Here is a 14,194-nt window from a genome sequence, read left to right on the forward strand (position 1 = left end):
GGCAGAGGAATGTTTCCATCAACCTAGCTACCCCCCGCTTAGGGAGGTGGATTACCTACATTGATGCGAAAACCCCTTCTGTTGCTCTAGGAAGTGTCTACACCATAGGGATATGCCAACATAGCTACGGCACTGTAGCTATGCCACTGGAGTGTAGAGCAGTGGTTCTCAACCAGGGGTACATGAACCCCTGGGGATACGCAGGGGTCTTCCGGGGGTACATCAACTCAGCTAGATATTTGCCTAGTTTTACAACAGGCTACATGAAAAGCCCTAGCGAAGTCAGTACCAACTAAAATTTCATACAGACAATGACTAGTTTAGACGGCTCTATGCGCTATGCGCTGAAATGTAAGCACAATAGTTATATTCCAGTTGATTTATTTTATAATTAGATGGTAAAAAGGAGAAAGTCCGCAATTTGTCACTACTAGTGTGCTGGGACACTTTTGCATTTTTATGTCTGATTTTGTAAGCAAGTTGTTTTACACAGCAGCTGGAGGTGTAATTTCCAGCTCAGGTAGGCATACACATACTAGCTTTGATCAAGCTAGCATGTTAAAAATACCCATGTGGCCATAACAGCACAAGCGGTGGTACAGGCTAGCTGTCTGAATACGCACCTAGCGTCTCAGATGGGACAGTACTCGGGTGGCTAGGCCATGCTTCTGCCCACGCTACTATGGCTACACTGCTATTTTTAGAATGCCGGCTCCATCAAAGCTAGCATGGGTCGGTCTATCTGAGTTGTATATTACCCCTCCAGCTGCTATGCAGATGTATCCTAAGTAGGGAGAGCAGAATGTAGCTGTTTGACAATTACTGATAGCTTAGATGGAAGTTTCCACTCAACCCTGTAGCTGACTCCAGCAAGGGTAGTAATTTGAGTAAGCATCTATGGACCCCAGAGGGTGGAAAGGTTTTGTTTTTTTTTATTTCAAAATTCTGGAAAAAGGTTGACAAAACATGAAATACCCCCCTTTGATAATACTCCCCCCGCCCCCCTTGACAAAACAGCCTGGTCAAAATTTCCCCAAATTTCCACTTTTTTATTTTTAAGGGATTTTGAAAAAGTTTTCATTAAATGCCCCTCCCCTTTTTATTCGGACCAGCTCTGATACGAACTATGCAGTGGACACCAGGTCAATTACTGCTGCTCCTTGCAGCCTTCATGGTCATCTAGTACAATACGGGAGAAAAGATTACAACCAGAAACCATGGATTTGAACATCCCAACCCATTTCCTTTCTGTTGTCATTTTAAAAACTTTAAGGAGTGGTGTCTTATTTACTTGCAACTCCCTTCCCACTCTCGTCAATGACTTTGGAGAGGTGATTCATTTTTTATCTCCTTTCTGTAGGGTGCTGTCTGGTATACCCACTGAGGGGCATTGAAAATTGTCTTTACAATTTCAAGCTCTCTCTTTATGTATAAGGGATTTCCTGGTTGTGCTTGCAGACTAGGGGCTGTGTAGAGAAGTGTGGGATCTGGAGCTTGTGTAGTCAGTCTGCACAGAGACAGCCTGAAGCAAGGTGGGGTGACTTGTGCCTCTCTACCTTGGGAAGCAGCCTGCTTTGTCTCTCTCTATTTTGGGGTCTTGTTATCGTTCTGGATTCTAAGAAACAGGTCGGGTTACACTGCAATCTTCCCGGTAGATAAAACCATAAAATACTCTAACTTCTTTGTGTGTAGCTGTGAATATAACACCTACTGCCCGCCAGTTACAGGAAAAGCTCTTCTGGGGGTGTGTGGAGTGGTGGTGGTTTGGAAGCCACACTACAACAGAGGAAGCAAGTAATAGTGCTTTCTGTTGCTGCCGTTAGCTACTTTGGGGGCCTCTGGGGCTTTCAATACACCAAGATGCCTTGTGATGGGAAGCTGGTTTGCACGTCTGCAACGTACAAAGAGCCAAATACTGTTTGGGTTCCCCCCCACACACACACTTCCTTCAGTTTTGCTTCCAGGCAAAGATTTCATCAGTCTATTTACTGCTGTGCTGGAACCTCATCTCACCTGGGGTCTGATTCTCAGTTATACTCAGGCCAGGAACTGAACCCAGGTCTCCTGAGAAAAGTGCATAAAGATCAACCTTATTCAACTGGCCTCAGCTCAGCTAGTGGAGAAGAGGTTTCCTCTCCTAAATGCCATCACCTGTCCATGCAGCCCTGATGGTTTTCAAATTTCACCTGTAGACCAGTATTGAGTCATTCGAATATTGATGGTGGTTTCTTTTTGACACCTTAAATTCCACCCAGGAACCAACAGGCAGCCACTGCGGGTCACGGAATATTGTACTTTGGAATGATTCCACACACCTGCCCTCTGCCAAATTTCCAGCCTCCCACCCCATCACCTCCCCTCTCTGCGAAAACCATACTCTCTTCCTCTAGAAGAAAAGGAGTACTTGTGGCACCTTAGAGACTAACCAGTTTATTTGAGCATGAGCTTTCGTGAGCTACAGCTCACTTCATCAGATACATCTGTATCTGTAGCTCACGAAAGCTCATGCTCAAATAAATTGGTTAGTCTCTAAGGTGCCACAAGTACTCCTTTTCTTCTTGCGAATACAGACTAACACGGCTGTTACTCTGAAATCTCTTCCTCTAGTGTCTCACCTCTCATTTAGACACCCCCCCCCAATTTCCCCACACCCCCACACTTAAACTCATCCTCAATGTGGGGCCAATCGCTCCTTCTGACTTGTGTGTCTCACACCCACACTGCAGCATCCCCACTCCCCCACCACACACACACACACACACGCACACACACACCCCCATTTCAGAAGCTGAGATCCAGGGGATGCAAGGGGGTAAAACAATTCAATATGAAGGTCAGTTCAAACCCTCTCACCCTCATCATGGCAGGGAGCTGCAACAATCTACACTCTCTTCCTAGCACTCCCTGCCAGAGAGACTGGCAATTTCTAAACTAAACCAAAAAGAAAAGGAGGACTTGTGGCACCTTAGAGACTAACCAATTTATTTGAGCATAAGCTTTCGTGAGCTACAGCTCACTTCATCGGATGCATAAAGTAGAAAATACAGGGAGGAGATTTATATACACACAGACCATGAAAAAATGGGTGTTTATCATACACATTGTAAGGAGAGTGATCACTTAAGATGAGCTATTACCAGCAGGAGAGCGGGGTGAGGGGAGAGAAAACCTTTTGAAGTGATAATCAAGGTGGGCCATTTCCAGCACATTTCCAGGAGTTAACAAGAACGTCTGAGGAACAGTAAATGGGTTAGTCTCTAAGGTGCCACAAGTCCTCCTTTTCTTTTTGCGAATACAGACTAACATGGCTGTTACTCTGAAACCTAAACTAAAGCAGTGGCCAAGATTGGAGCAAACTGCCCTCCTAATGAGTACTTTAGCAGTCTCTCCCCTCTGCCAAATACAAACTGGGATCGGACCAGGAGCCCATCTACCCCAGGAGCCCATCTCCACCAGTGGCCACCACCTTCTGCTTCAGAGGAAGGTGGAACAAACCCTGTAGTAGGGGATAATGGAATAACTTGCCCCACAGGGGAAAGTCCCTCCTGACTCTATTAGTTATTCTTTGCTACTCTAACTCCAGAGGTTCTTGTTATCCATATAAATATCCAATCTTTTCTGACCGCAGCTAAACTCTTTGCCTCAGTGATATCATGTGGCAATGGGTCCCACAGGCTTATCGTGTGTTGTACAAAAAAGAGGCTAGAGTTATTTCAAAATGTAGTCATCCAAGTATCAAAATGTCTCTGCAATTCACAATATAGACTCATAACTGCTGCCCAGAATAACAAGTTATAAGCCTTGTCCCCTGTCCAAGCATAAATAATTCCTTCATTAATTCCCCCTGGGTTTCTATATTGCTATCACTTCTATTTTAGAAAAAGAGAACAGACCACGTAACAGAGTGACATGACCAGTCCAGGATCCTGACTAGCATTTTTGCTGTTAGGGGCAAAAAGGCAACCTTTAAAATTTGGAAGCAAAAACTAGTGAGGATAATAGTAGCAACTGGCCATCTAACATAGTGAACACCAATGAAAATGAGGTAGGATCTGAGGCTAAAATAGGGAACGAACAAGTTAAAAGTTACTTAGACAAGTCAGATGTCTTCAAATCACTAGGGCCTGATGAAATACTTCCTAAAATACTCAGGGAACTGACTGAGGAGGTCTCTGAGCCATTAGTGATCATCTTTGAAAAGTCATGGAAGACGGGGGAGATTCCAGAGGACTGTAAAAGGGCAAATATAGTGACAATCTATAAAAAGGGAAATAAGGGCAATTACAGACCAGCCAGCTTAACGTCTGTAGCTGGAAAGATAATGGAGAAAATAATCAAGCTATCAATTCACAAACACCTAGACGATAATAAGGTGATAAGTAAAGTCAACATGGATTTGTCAAGAACAAATTGTGTCAAACCAACCTGATGGCTTTCTTTGACAGGGTAACAAGCCTTGTGGATGAAGGGGAAGCAGTAGATGTGGTATATCTTGACTTTAGTAAGGCTTTTGATACTGTCTCGCATGACCTGATAAACAAACTAGGGAAATGCAACCTAGATGGAACTACTATAAGGCGGGTGCAAAACTGGTTGGAAAACCATTCCCAGAGTAGTTATCAGTGGTTCACACTCAAGCTGGAAGGACATATAAAATGGGGTGCCACAGGGGATCGGTCCTGGATCTCATTCTGTTCAACAAATTAATCAATGATTCAGATAATGGCATAGAGAGTACACTTATAAAGTTTGCGGATGATACCAAGCTGGGAGGGGTTGCAAGTGCTTTGGAGGATAGGATTAAAATTCAAAATGATCTGGAGAAATGGTCTGAAGTAAATAAGATGAAATTCAATAAGGACAAATGCAAAGTACTCCACTTAGGAAGGAACACTCAATTGCACACGTACAAAATGGGAAATGACGGCCTCAGAAGGAGTATTGCGAAAAGGGATCTGAGGCTCATAGTGGATCACAAGCTAAATATGAGTCAACAGTGTAATGCTGTTGGAAAAAAAAAAAAAGCAAACATCATTCATATATTAGCTGGAGTGTAGTAAGCAAGACACCAGAAGTAATTTTTCCGCTCTTCTCCACGCTGATTAGGTCTTAACTGGAGTATTGTGACCAGGTCTGGGTGCCACATTTCAGGAAAGATGTTGACAAATTGGAGAAAGTCCAGAGAAGAGCAACAAAAATGATTAAAGGTCTAGAAAATGTGACCTCTGAGGAAAGATTGAAAAAATTGTTTAATCTGGAGAAAAGAAGACTGAGGGGGGACATGATAACAGTTTTCAAGTACGTAAAAGGTTGTTACAAGGAGGAGGGAGAAAAATTGGTCTCATTAACCTCTGAGGATAGGACAAGAAGCAATGGGCTTAAATTGCAGCAAGGGCGGTTTAGGTTGGACATTAGGAAAAAGTTCCTACCTGTCAGGGTGGTGAAGCACTGGAATAAATTGCCTAGGGAGATTGTGGAATCTCCGTCATTGGAGATTTTAAAGAGCAGGTTAGACAAGCACCTGTCAGGGATGGTCTAGAAAATAATACTTAGTCCTGTCTTGAGTGCAGGGAACTGGACTAGATGACCTCTCGAGGTCCCTTCCAGTCCTAGACTTCAATGGTTCTATAATAGGAAGGAGCATAAACTCTGGCAGGATAAGTGTAAAAGTACAATAAGGCAGGTCAAGAAAGAATTTGAGAAGCAACTTGCTAAAGATGCAAAAACTAACAGCAGGAACTTTTTAAAGTACATCAGAAGTAGGAAGCCTGCCAAACAGTTAATGGGGCCACTGGATGGCCAAAGTGCAAAAGGAGCACTGAAAGAAGACAAGACCATTGCAGAGAAGCTAAATTAATTCTTTGCATCGATCTTCACTGGAGAGGGTATTGGTGAAGTACCCACATCAGAGCTATTCTTTCTTGGCAACAAATCTGAAGTACTGTCGCACACTGATGTGCGAATAGAAGAGGTTTTAGAACAAACTGCTAAATAAAACAGCAGGTCACCAGGACCAGATGATATTCCCCCAAGAGGTCTGAAGGAACCCAAATATGAATTCGCAGAACTACTACTGTGATATGTAACCTATCGCTGAAACAAGCTGCTATACCAGATGATTGGCAGATATCTAATGTGACACCAATTTTTAAAAAGGGCTCCAGAGGCAATCCTGGCAATTACAGGTGGGTGAGCCTAACTTCAGTACCAGGAAAACTGGTAGAAAATATAGTAAAGAACAGAATTATCAGACACAGAGATAAACACAATTTGTTGGGGAAGAGTCAATGTGGCTTTTGTAAAGGGAAGACATACCTCACCAATCTACTAGAATTCTTTGAGGGAGTCAACAAACGTGGATAAGGGTGATCCAGTCAATATAGTGTACTTGGATTTTCAAAAAGCCTTTTTTTTCATAAATATTAAAGGTCAGAAGGGACCATTATGATCATCTCGTCTGACCCCCTGCACAATGCAGGCCACAGAATCTCACCCACCCACTCCTGCGAAAAACCTCTCACCTATGGGTTGTCTGAGCTATTGAAGTCCTCAGATCCGTGCCCCATGCTACAGAGTAAGGCGAAAAACCTCCAGAGCCTCTTCCAATCTGCCCTGGAGGAAAACCCTCAGCATATGGGCAAGATTCATCAGCCAGATACCCAGGAAAGAATTTTCTGTAGTAACTCAGATCCCACCCCATCTAACATCCCACCCTTTGACAAGGTCCCTTACAAAAGGATCTTAAGGAAGCTAGATCATCAAGGGATATCCTCTCATGGATCAGTAACTGTTTAAAAGATAGGAAACAAAGGGTAGGAATAAATGGTCAGTTTTTACAATGAAGCCAGATAAACAGCAGGGTCCCCCAGGGCTCTGTACTGGGCCCAGTGGAGTTCAACATATTCATAAATGATCTGGAAAAGGGGGTGAACAGTGAGGTGGCAAAGTTTGCAGACGATACAAAATTATTTAAGATAGTTAAGTCCAAAGCTGACTGTGAAGAGCTACAAAGGGATCTCAAACTGGGTGTCTGGACAAGAAAATGACAGATGCGATTCAGTGTTGATAAGTGCAAAGAAATGCACATTGGTAAAAAAATTCCCAACTACACATACATAATGATGGGGTCTAAATTAGTTGTTACCACTCAAGAAAGATCTTGGAGTCATCGTGGACAGTGCTCTGAAAACCTCAGCTCAATGCGCTGCAGCAGTCAAAAAGGCTAACAGAATGTTAGGAACTATTAGGAAAGGGATAGAAAATAAGACAGAAAATATCATTATGCCACTCTATAAATTCATGTTACTGCACACCTTGAATACTGTGTCCAGTTGTGGTTGTCCCATCTCAAAAAAGGATATAGTGGAATGAGAAAAGCTTCAGAGAAGGGAAAAACTACGGGTTTTACCTGACAAAATTGATAGGCAGCAGGTTTAATACAAACAAGTGGACATACATTTTCACACAACACACAATTAATCTGTGGAACTCATTGCCATGAGATGCTATGAAGGCCAAAAAGTATAACAGGGTTCAAAAAAGAACCCCATCACTACTTATTAGCCAAGAGGGTCAGGGACAGAACCCCATGTTCAGGGCAACCTTAAACCTCTGACTGTCAGAAGCTGGGAGGGGAAGAAAACAGTGAATCTCTCCAAAATTGCCCTGTTTTGTACATTCCCTCTGAAGCTGTGGTACTGGCCACTGTCTGAAACAGGATATTGGGCCAAATGGAAAAATCCCTGGAAAAATCATGGAACAGGTCCTCAAGGAATCAATTCTGAAGCACTTAGAGGAGAGGAAAGTGATCAGGAACAGTCAGCATGGATTCATCAAGGGCAAGTCATGCCTGACTAATCTAATTGCCTTCTATGACGAGATAACTGGCTCCGTGGATGAGGGGAAAGCAGTGGACGTGTTGTTCCTTGACTTTAGCAAAGCTTTTGACACGGTCTCCCACAGTATTCTTGCCAGTAAGTTAAAGAAGTATGGGCTGGATGAATGGACTATACGGTGGATAGCAAGCTGGCTAGATTGTTGGGCTCAACGGGTAGTAATCAATGGCTCCATGTGTTATACCAATAAATTAAAAACCAGCAGGATCTTATTAAAGGGGAAAAGGCAAAATACCACATTTATTGTGAATACAGAAAGAATCATAGTAAGCAGTTAGTTATAGCTATAACATTCCATTCAATCTCATATTTATTCACACATTCATTCACACACACACACACACACACACACACAGGTTCTGTGAGGTTGTTCTCATAGTTACCAGCCTTAGAGTTGCTCATGCCAAGCCACTGGCCAGGTGGCCTGGACATGAGGCGGGAGCAGGGCCTTGTTAGATGCTCATCTGATGCTCCTGGAAGTTGGTTTGCAGAATCAGACCCCAAAGTTCTCACTTTCTAGAGTCCATTTTTATAGGAATTTCATCCTAGGCCAGTCTATGGGAATGGCTTCATCATCAGCGGATGGTACGTTCCTGACGGCTCCGTGCTGCCAGACGTTATCTTGATCTTTGGTTCTCCCGTCCTTGAGGTTGTTGGGTGGATTCCAGTCTGCCCTCCGGAGGGTCCTCTGGTTATTTCCACTTGACACCTTCTTCGGCCGATGGACACTGCATTCTTAGGCTGGCACCTCCCTGGTCATTCAGTTATTATCCACACCAAGCATCCATCCACATACATCCTCTATCTCTATTTTAATCAGAATTGTTAACAAAGCGAGATGAATACAACAAAAGGGCGGGGAGTCTCTGGGTGCTCTTTCTGTTGTTACAGAGTATTGCTTTGAGTCTCTCTCTGTGTGAGTAGTTGTTGTTACAAAGAATTGCCTTGAGAACAGACTCTATCTTAGAATGTACTAACGCAATTAGCAGCTTGCAAGTTTCACACATAGAGGGAGAGAAACAGTACCAAAAACCAAGCGACCTCTGAATTAGTAATACTCTGGAATTTAAACTATGGGGAATCAAACTCATTTGTGATTTTAATACAGAACTTCTTTAATATGATCCAACACATGTCTAGTTGGCAGCCGGTATCAAGCGGAGTGCCCCAAAGGTCGGTCCCGGGGCCGGTTTTATTCAATATCTTCATTAATGATCTGGAGGATGGTGTGGATTGCACCCTCAGCAAGTTTGCAGATGACACTAAACTGGGAGGAGAGGTAGATACGCTGGAGGGTAAGGATAGGATACAGAAGGACCTAGACAAATTAGAGGATTGGGCCAAAAGAAATCTGATGAGGTTCAACAAGGACAAGTGCAGAGGTCCTGCACTTAGGATGGAAGAATCTCATGCACCGCTACAGACTAGGGACCGAATGGCTAGGCAGCAGTTCTGCAGAAAAGGACCTAGGGGTTACAGTGGACGAGAAGCTGGATATGAGTCAACAGTGTGCCCTTATTGCCAAGAAGGTCAATGGCATTTTGGGATGTATTAGTAGGGGCATTGCCAGCAGATCGAGGGACGTGATCGTTCCCCTCTATTGGACATTGGTGAGGCCTCATCTGGAGTACTATGTCCAGTTTTGGGACCCACACTACAAGAAGGATGTGGAAAAATTAGAGAGAGTCCAGTGGAGGGCAACAAAAATGACTTATGAGGAGAGGCTGAGGGAACTGGGATTGTTTAGTCTGCGGAAGAGAAGAATGAGGGGGGATTTGATAGCTGCTTTCAACTACCTGAAAGGGGGTTCCAAAGAGGATGGATCTAGACTGTTCTGAGTGGTAGCGGATGACAGAACGAGGAATAATGGTCTCAAGTTGCAATGGGGGAGGTTTAGGTTGGATATTAGGAAAAACATTTTCACTAGGAGGGTGGTGAAACACTGGAATGCATTATCTAGGGAGGTGGTGGAATCTCCTTCCTTAGAAGTTTTTAAGGTCGGGCTTGACAAAGCCCTGGCTGGGATGATTTAGTTGGGGATTGGTCCTGCTTTGAGCAGGGGGTTGGACTAGATACCTTCTGAGGTCCCTTCCAACACTGATAGTCTATGATTCTATGACCATTGGCTTGACCCAGTGTGGCCTTTCTTACAACCCATTATATTTTCTGGTTTTTTCCTCCTCTGCAGAAATGGCAGATCTCAGCTCCAATATAATTCACACACGCATCATCTTGATTCATTTAAGGCTGTGTAAGTGCATTTCTTGTCAATGCAGCCATTAGCATTTAGGGAAGATACTAGTTCAAGTACACTGCCGTAACCTCTTTGAATGACAGTGGCCATGGAGAGTGGGGGGAAACAAAGGCAAACTTACAAGATATGGGTATTAAAGTTCCTGCGGAAACAGCTGCTCCTTCTGACAAATCCCCTGTGGTTTGTCAGAGGAAACCCCTGTCTAACACACACAGCTCAGAATGACTGGAATTCGCATCCTGAGGTCTATGGATTAAGACAGTGGGCAGGCCTGGGGGTCGATCTGGGGAGAACCAGTGGACCTTTCTGTTGATACCCTGTCTCTTGCTCTCTAGCCCCCGGGAAGCCAACTCCCTAATTCCATGCCACCAGCACTCCCCCTACCCCAGCTCCCAAGTGAAAAGTTTCCTCCAATCCCCAGTTCATGTGAATTAACATGTAAATGCAAGAGAAAATGGTGGATCGGTGTAAGGAGCATAAGATAGAGATAGGTGGGGACATGGAATCAGGGAGTGGGGCTGCTCATTGAGGCAAAGTACTGGATTCTGAAGCGGGACTGGGACAGGTGCACAATGGGGAGCCAAGGAGTCAGACAGGAGCTCCGCTGTTCAGCACCACACCCCATTAATGCCCCCCCACAACACCCCTGGAGTGGCTTAAACTTGGCTGGAGGATTCTGCATCCTTGGGATAGAATATTCTCTTAGGGTGATAATTGCTGTTTTGTATGCTGCATTCTAAAGACTTCCTTCAGCCTCGGCCTTAGGATATTCCATCTTCCACTGGACCATCCCAGGACTACAGGCCCATCAGCAGCAGAGTTTGCTGTGGGCCAAGGTGGTACAGGCCGGGGCTTTGTTCTGCCGAAGGGTCTGGAAGTGACTGGCCCAAGCACAAAAGTGGGAGACACACTAGCCAGGTAGGAGTAGCAGCTAGGGTGCTCAGGCATGCATTAGTTCGGAACAATTTAAACAGCTGGTTACATCGCTGAGCCACTGGAGAATTAAACTTAACAAACCATGATATGGGAAACTGCATTTAGAGAATCCGCTCCTGAGTAATGACAGCATTTATATTAATAGTTTGAAACAAACAGCAGCCTCTTAATTTTCAGAGTTAACACATAGGACTCAAAGGACCCAATTTTCTTCTCCTTTAGAAATTCACAATCAAAAATAGTAACCTCCATATTAAGATACTTAAAAGATTAGTACTCACTTCCAGCATTTTTGTTAGGAGGGCGACAGACCTAGAATCAATTTTCAATATTTATTTTTGCAGTTTCCGAGTTTCCAGAACTAAAACATGTTATGGATAGAATGGCTGATTTTGTTGGTTCCATAAATTATGGATCACATGTGACTGTTGGCACAATCCTTGCCAGGACTTTGTGGCTCCAATTATTGCCCTACACGTGGCATAAATTGCTCAAGGTGATGGACAGGAAGTCCATGCTGCCGGCTGTAGCCCCCCATGCTTGGAGAATGATCGATGGGGTGGGGGGAGAGAAAACCTTTTGTGGTGGTAAATACCCATTTTTTCATGCTTTGTGTGTATAAAAAGATCTTGGATACTTTCCACAGTATGCATCCGATGAAGTGAGCTGTAGCTCACGAAAGCTTAGGCTCAAATAAATTGGTTAGTCTCTAAGGTGCCACAAGTTCTCCTTTTCTTTTTGCAAATACAGATTAACACGGCTGTTACTCTGAAACCAGTACATAAAATAGGTATATGTAGACTTTGGGCTGGATCCACTGAATACCAGTGTAGTAAATGGAGACACATAAGCCTCAATCCTGCACTATCGAAGACAATGGGCTGCCTTCAAGGGAAACAGGATCATGTCCATTAGCAGGGCAGGGTGAATGAAACTTGCAACTCCCAGTGCTGTCCTTGCTGCGTGGCAGGGACCGTCGTGCTGAGAGCCTTCAGTCCAATACGTTTTACCAGTCCTACATTTGTCCAAACATATATGTCAAATAAATATAATTAAACATCACTTAAAAGCAGAACTTACCAGCTTCATGGCAAACGAGGACTGCAAACCCCCAAAACCAAGGTAATCTCATTTTCTCCAGTTTGAGTTCAGTTTTTAGGTATGGTGTTCAACTACAATAACCGTCTTACTTCCTCTGCAATTTCTTGTAAAAGTCCAGTCACGTTACCCTGTTGCCCCACCCTAGAAATAGAGCATGGGCTCCTTCGTTCTGCCTTCCCACACACCCATAGGCAGAAACAGGGGGCCCTTATCCCCCTGCTTCTTTGAGGGGGAATCCCAGTATTTACACCTCATTTGGGGCTTTTTATTTGCCTTCTGGTTTATTTAGTCTTTCAAGATCAGTTTTCCGACATTTCTCAGCAACCAGGAGGGCTAGAAACTTAATTTCTTTTTTAAATGAAAGCTGAAATTCTTGCATTATAATCTGTCTCCAGGAGCTGGGGCTTTATCACAGACTATTGGGTGTTTTTTTATTTTTAAAGTTACAAGGGAAACTTGGATTAAGACAGACACAATAGGCACTTGCCTAGGGCCCCACTTCTCAGACGCATGTGATGGAGTCAGAATCTTTACTTTCATTACAAAAAAGCATTTGTGGTTGTGAAGAAAAACATGATCTGAGTATAACTGACATAGTGATGATACCTCTGCTGGAGGCTGTCTGAAGATTCAGGCAGGCAAGGGCAGTAGCCATTAGATACAAGAGGAAATCATGGGGCATTACCCATCACTGGTGCAGACCTGAATCCAGACCTCCTCCATGGGGATGAGGAGTTGGGGTGCAGGCAGGCTGCCTTGGGGCTGGGGCCAGAGAGGAGGACTCCCCACAGCCATCCTCCCTCCCCCCCCCCCACCCCAGCAGCACACTCACCTCACACCACTGTCACTGGACACGCTCCTAGGGCCCCTCTCAGATCCAGGAAGCCCCCTCGCCTCCCCTGCGGTGGGTGCCGCGGGGGACCGGGAGCTGCCATCACACGTGGCCTGCTCCCCTGCTGCTGCCCCTCATTGTAGCCTCACTGGGGGCGAGGGATGGGGCTACCCCTTGCCCAGCATGGGGCAGGAGCAGTGACTGTGGGCGGGGGGGGATGCCATGTGCTGGTGGAGGGTCCTGCTGGAAAAGAGAAGGGTCCAAGGCAGAAGAGCAGGGTCAGGGTCAGCCTGCCCTGGCACTAGTGAATGGGGGAAGGGGGGGCACTAGGACCCTGCAGCAGCATTTGATGCCAGGAGCCAGCAGAGCGGAGTGCAGCGGGTGGGGAGGGTGGTGCGCAGGGGTGGCTGGCGGGCCAGAGGAGAGACCCGGCCCCATACACTGATGGAGCTGGGCCCCCAGGCCCTGAATATTGCTGGAGCCCAGGCACCATGGGCCCAAATAACTCGCTGCCCCTGTCTCTGGCCTGTGCTGTGCAAGAGGTCAGAACAATCCCTTCTGGCATTAAAAACTATTAATCTAAAGAGGCAACCAAAGACTCCCTCCAAAAAAACAGAACCTTTGAGTCAGCACCAGCTGGTCTAGGATATAAAAGGCACATAACACGTGCAAATGACGGTTCGCAAACAGCTTGTTAGTGCCACGGTTTGGGGGGGTTTTTTGTGGGGGTTTTTTTTTGGTGGGGATGTATTTTTTTTTAAATTCTCTGACTAAGGTTAAAGTGGGAAGGGATTAGCCAAAAGGAAAGAAAGGTAAGGGGAGGAAAGACAAGGAAGGGTGTTTGAAAGGCAGGTGAAATGAGGCAGAGATGACTGGATGGAGGGGGAATGGCTTGGAGGAATCAGCCCCATCAGCCCAGGGAAGAGAATGCCTGATGTGTGGTCAGCGTCCGTCTGTCCCTGCTGCAGCATCTGCCCCACCTGCTTCTGTGTCTGCTCCTGCCAGCTGGAGAGTTTCTCTGGTTCATCACTGGAATCTCAGCACCAGCCAGGGCAGCTGCTCCCTGGGGGAAGGCCGACAGTGTTTGAACTGCTGGAAGTTCATCCCACCAGCAATGCACAGCTTGACACTGGGGCTGGGGCTCCAGGAGTCCCACCAGTGGAGCCTACCCAGGGC

At 45.3% G+C, this 14,194-nt stretch overlaps 1 protein-coding gene across 3 annotated transcripts in view; it reads right to left on the bottom strand.

The window, feature by feature from the left end:
• Positions 1–12,286, bottom strand: part of LOC144279677 (SLAM family member 9-like) — a 43,462-nt gene extending 31,176 nt beyond the window's left edge. For all 3 annotated transcript variants that reach the window (XM_077841270.1, XM_077841269.1, XM_077841268.1), the window contains exon 1: positions 12,166–12,286. In XM_077841270.1, coding sequence (XP_077697396.1) covers positions 12,166–12,217 — 52 coding nt within the window. In that variant the 5' untranslated portion in view covers positions 12,218–12,286. The remainder of the gene's footprint in view (positions 1–12,165) is intronic.
• Between the last annotated feature and the right edge of the window lie 1,908 nt (positions 12,287–14,194).

Source organism: Eretmochelys imbricata, chromosome 24 (genome assembly GCF_965152235.1).
Source record: "Eretmochelys imbricata isolate rEreImb1 chromosome 24, rEreImb1.hap1, whole genome shotgun sequence".
Classification (NCBI taxonomy): domain Eukaryota; kingdom Metazoa; phylum Chordata; order Testudines; family Cheloniidae; genus Eretmochelys; species Eretmochelys imbricata.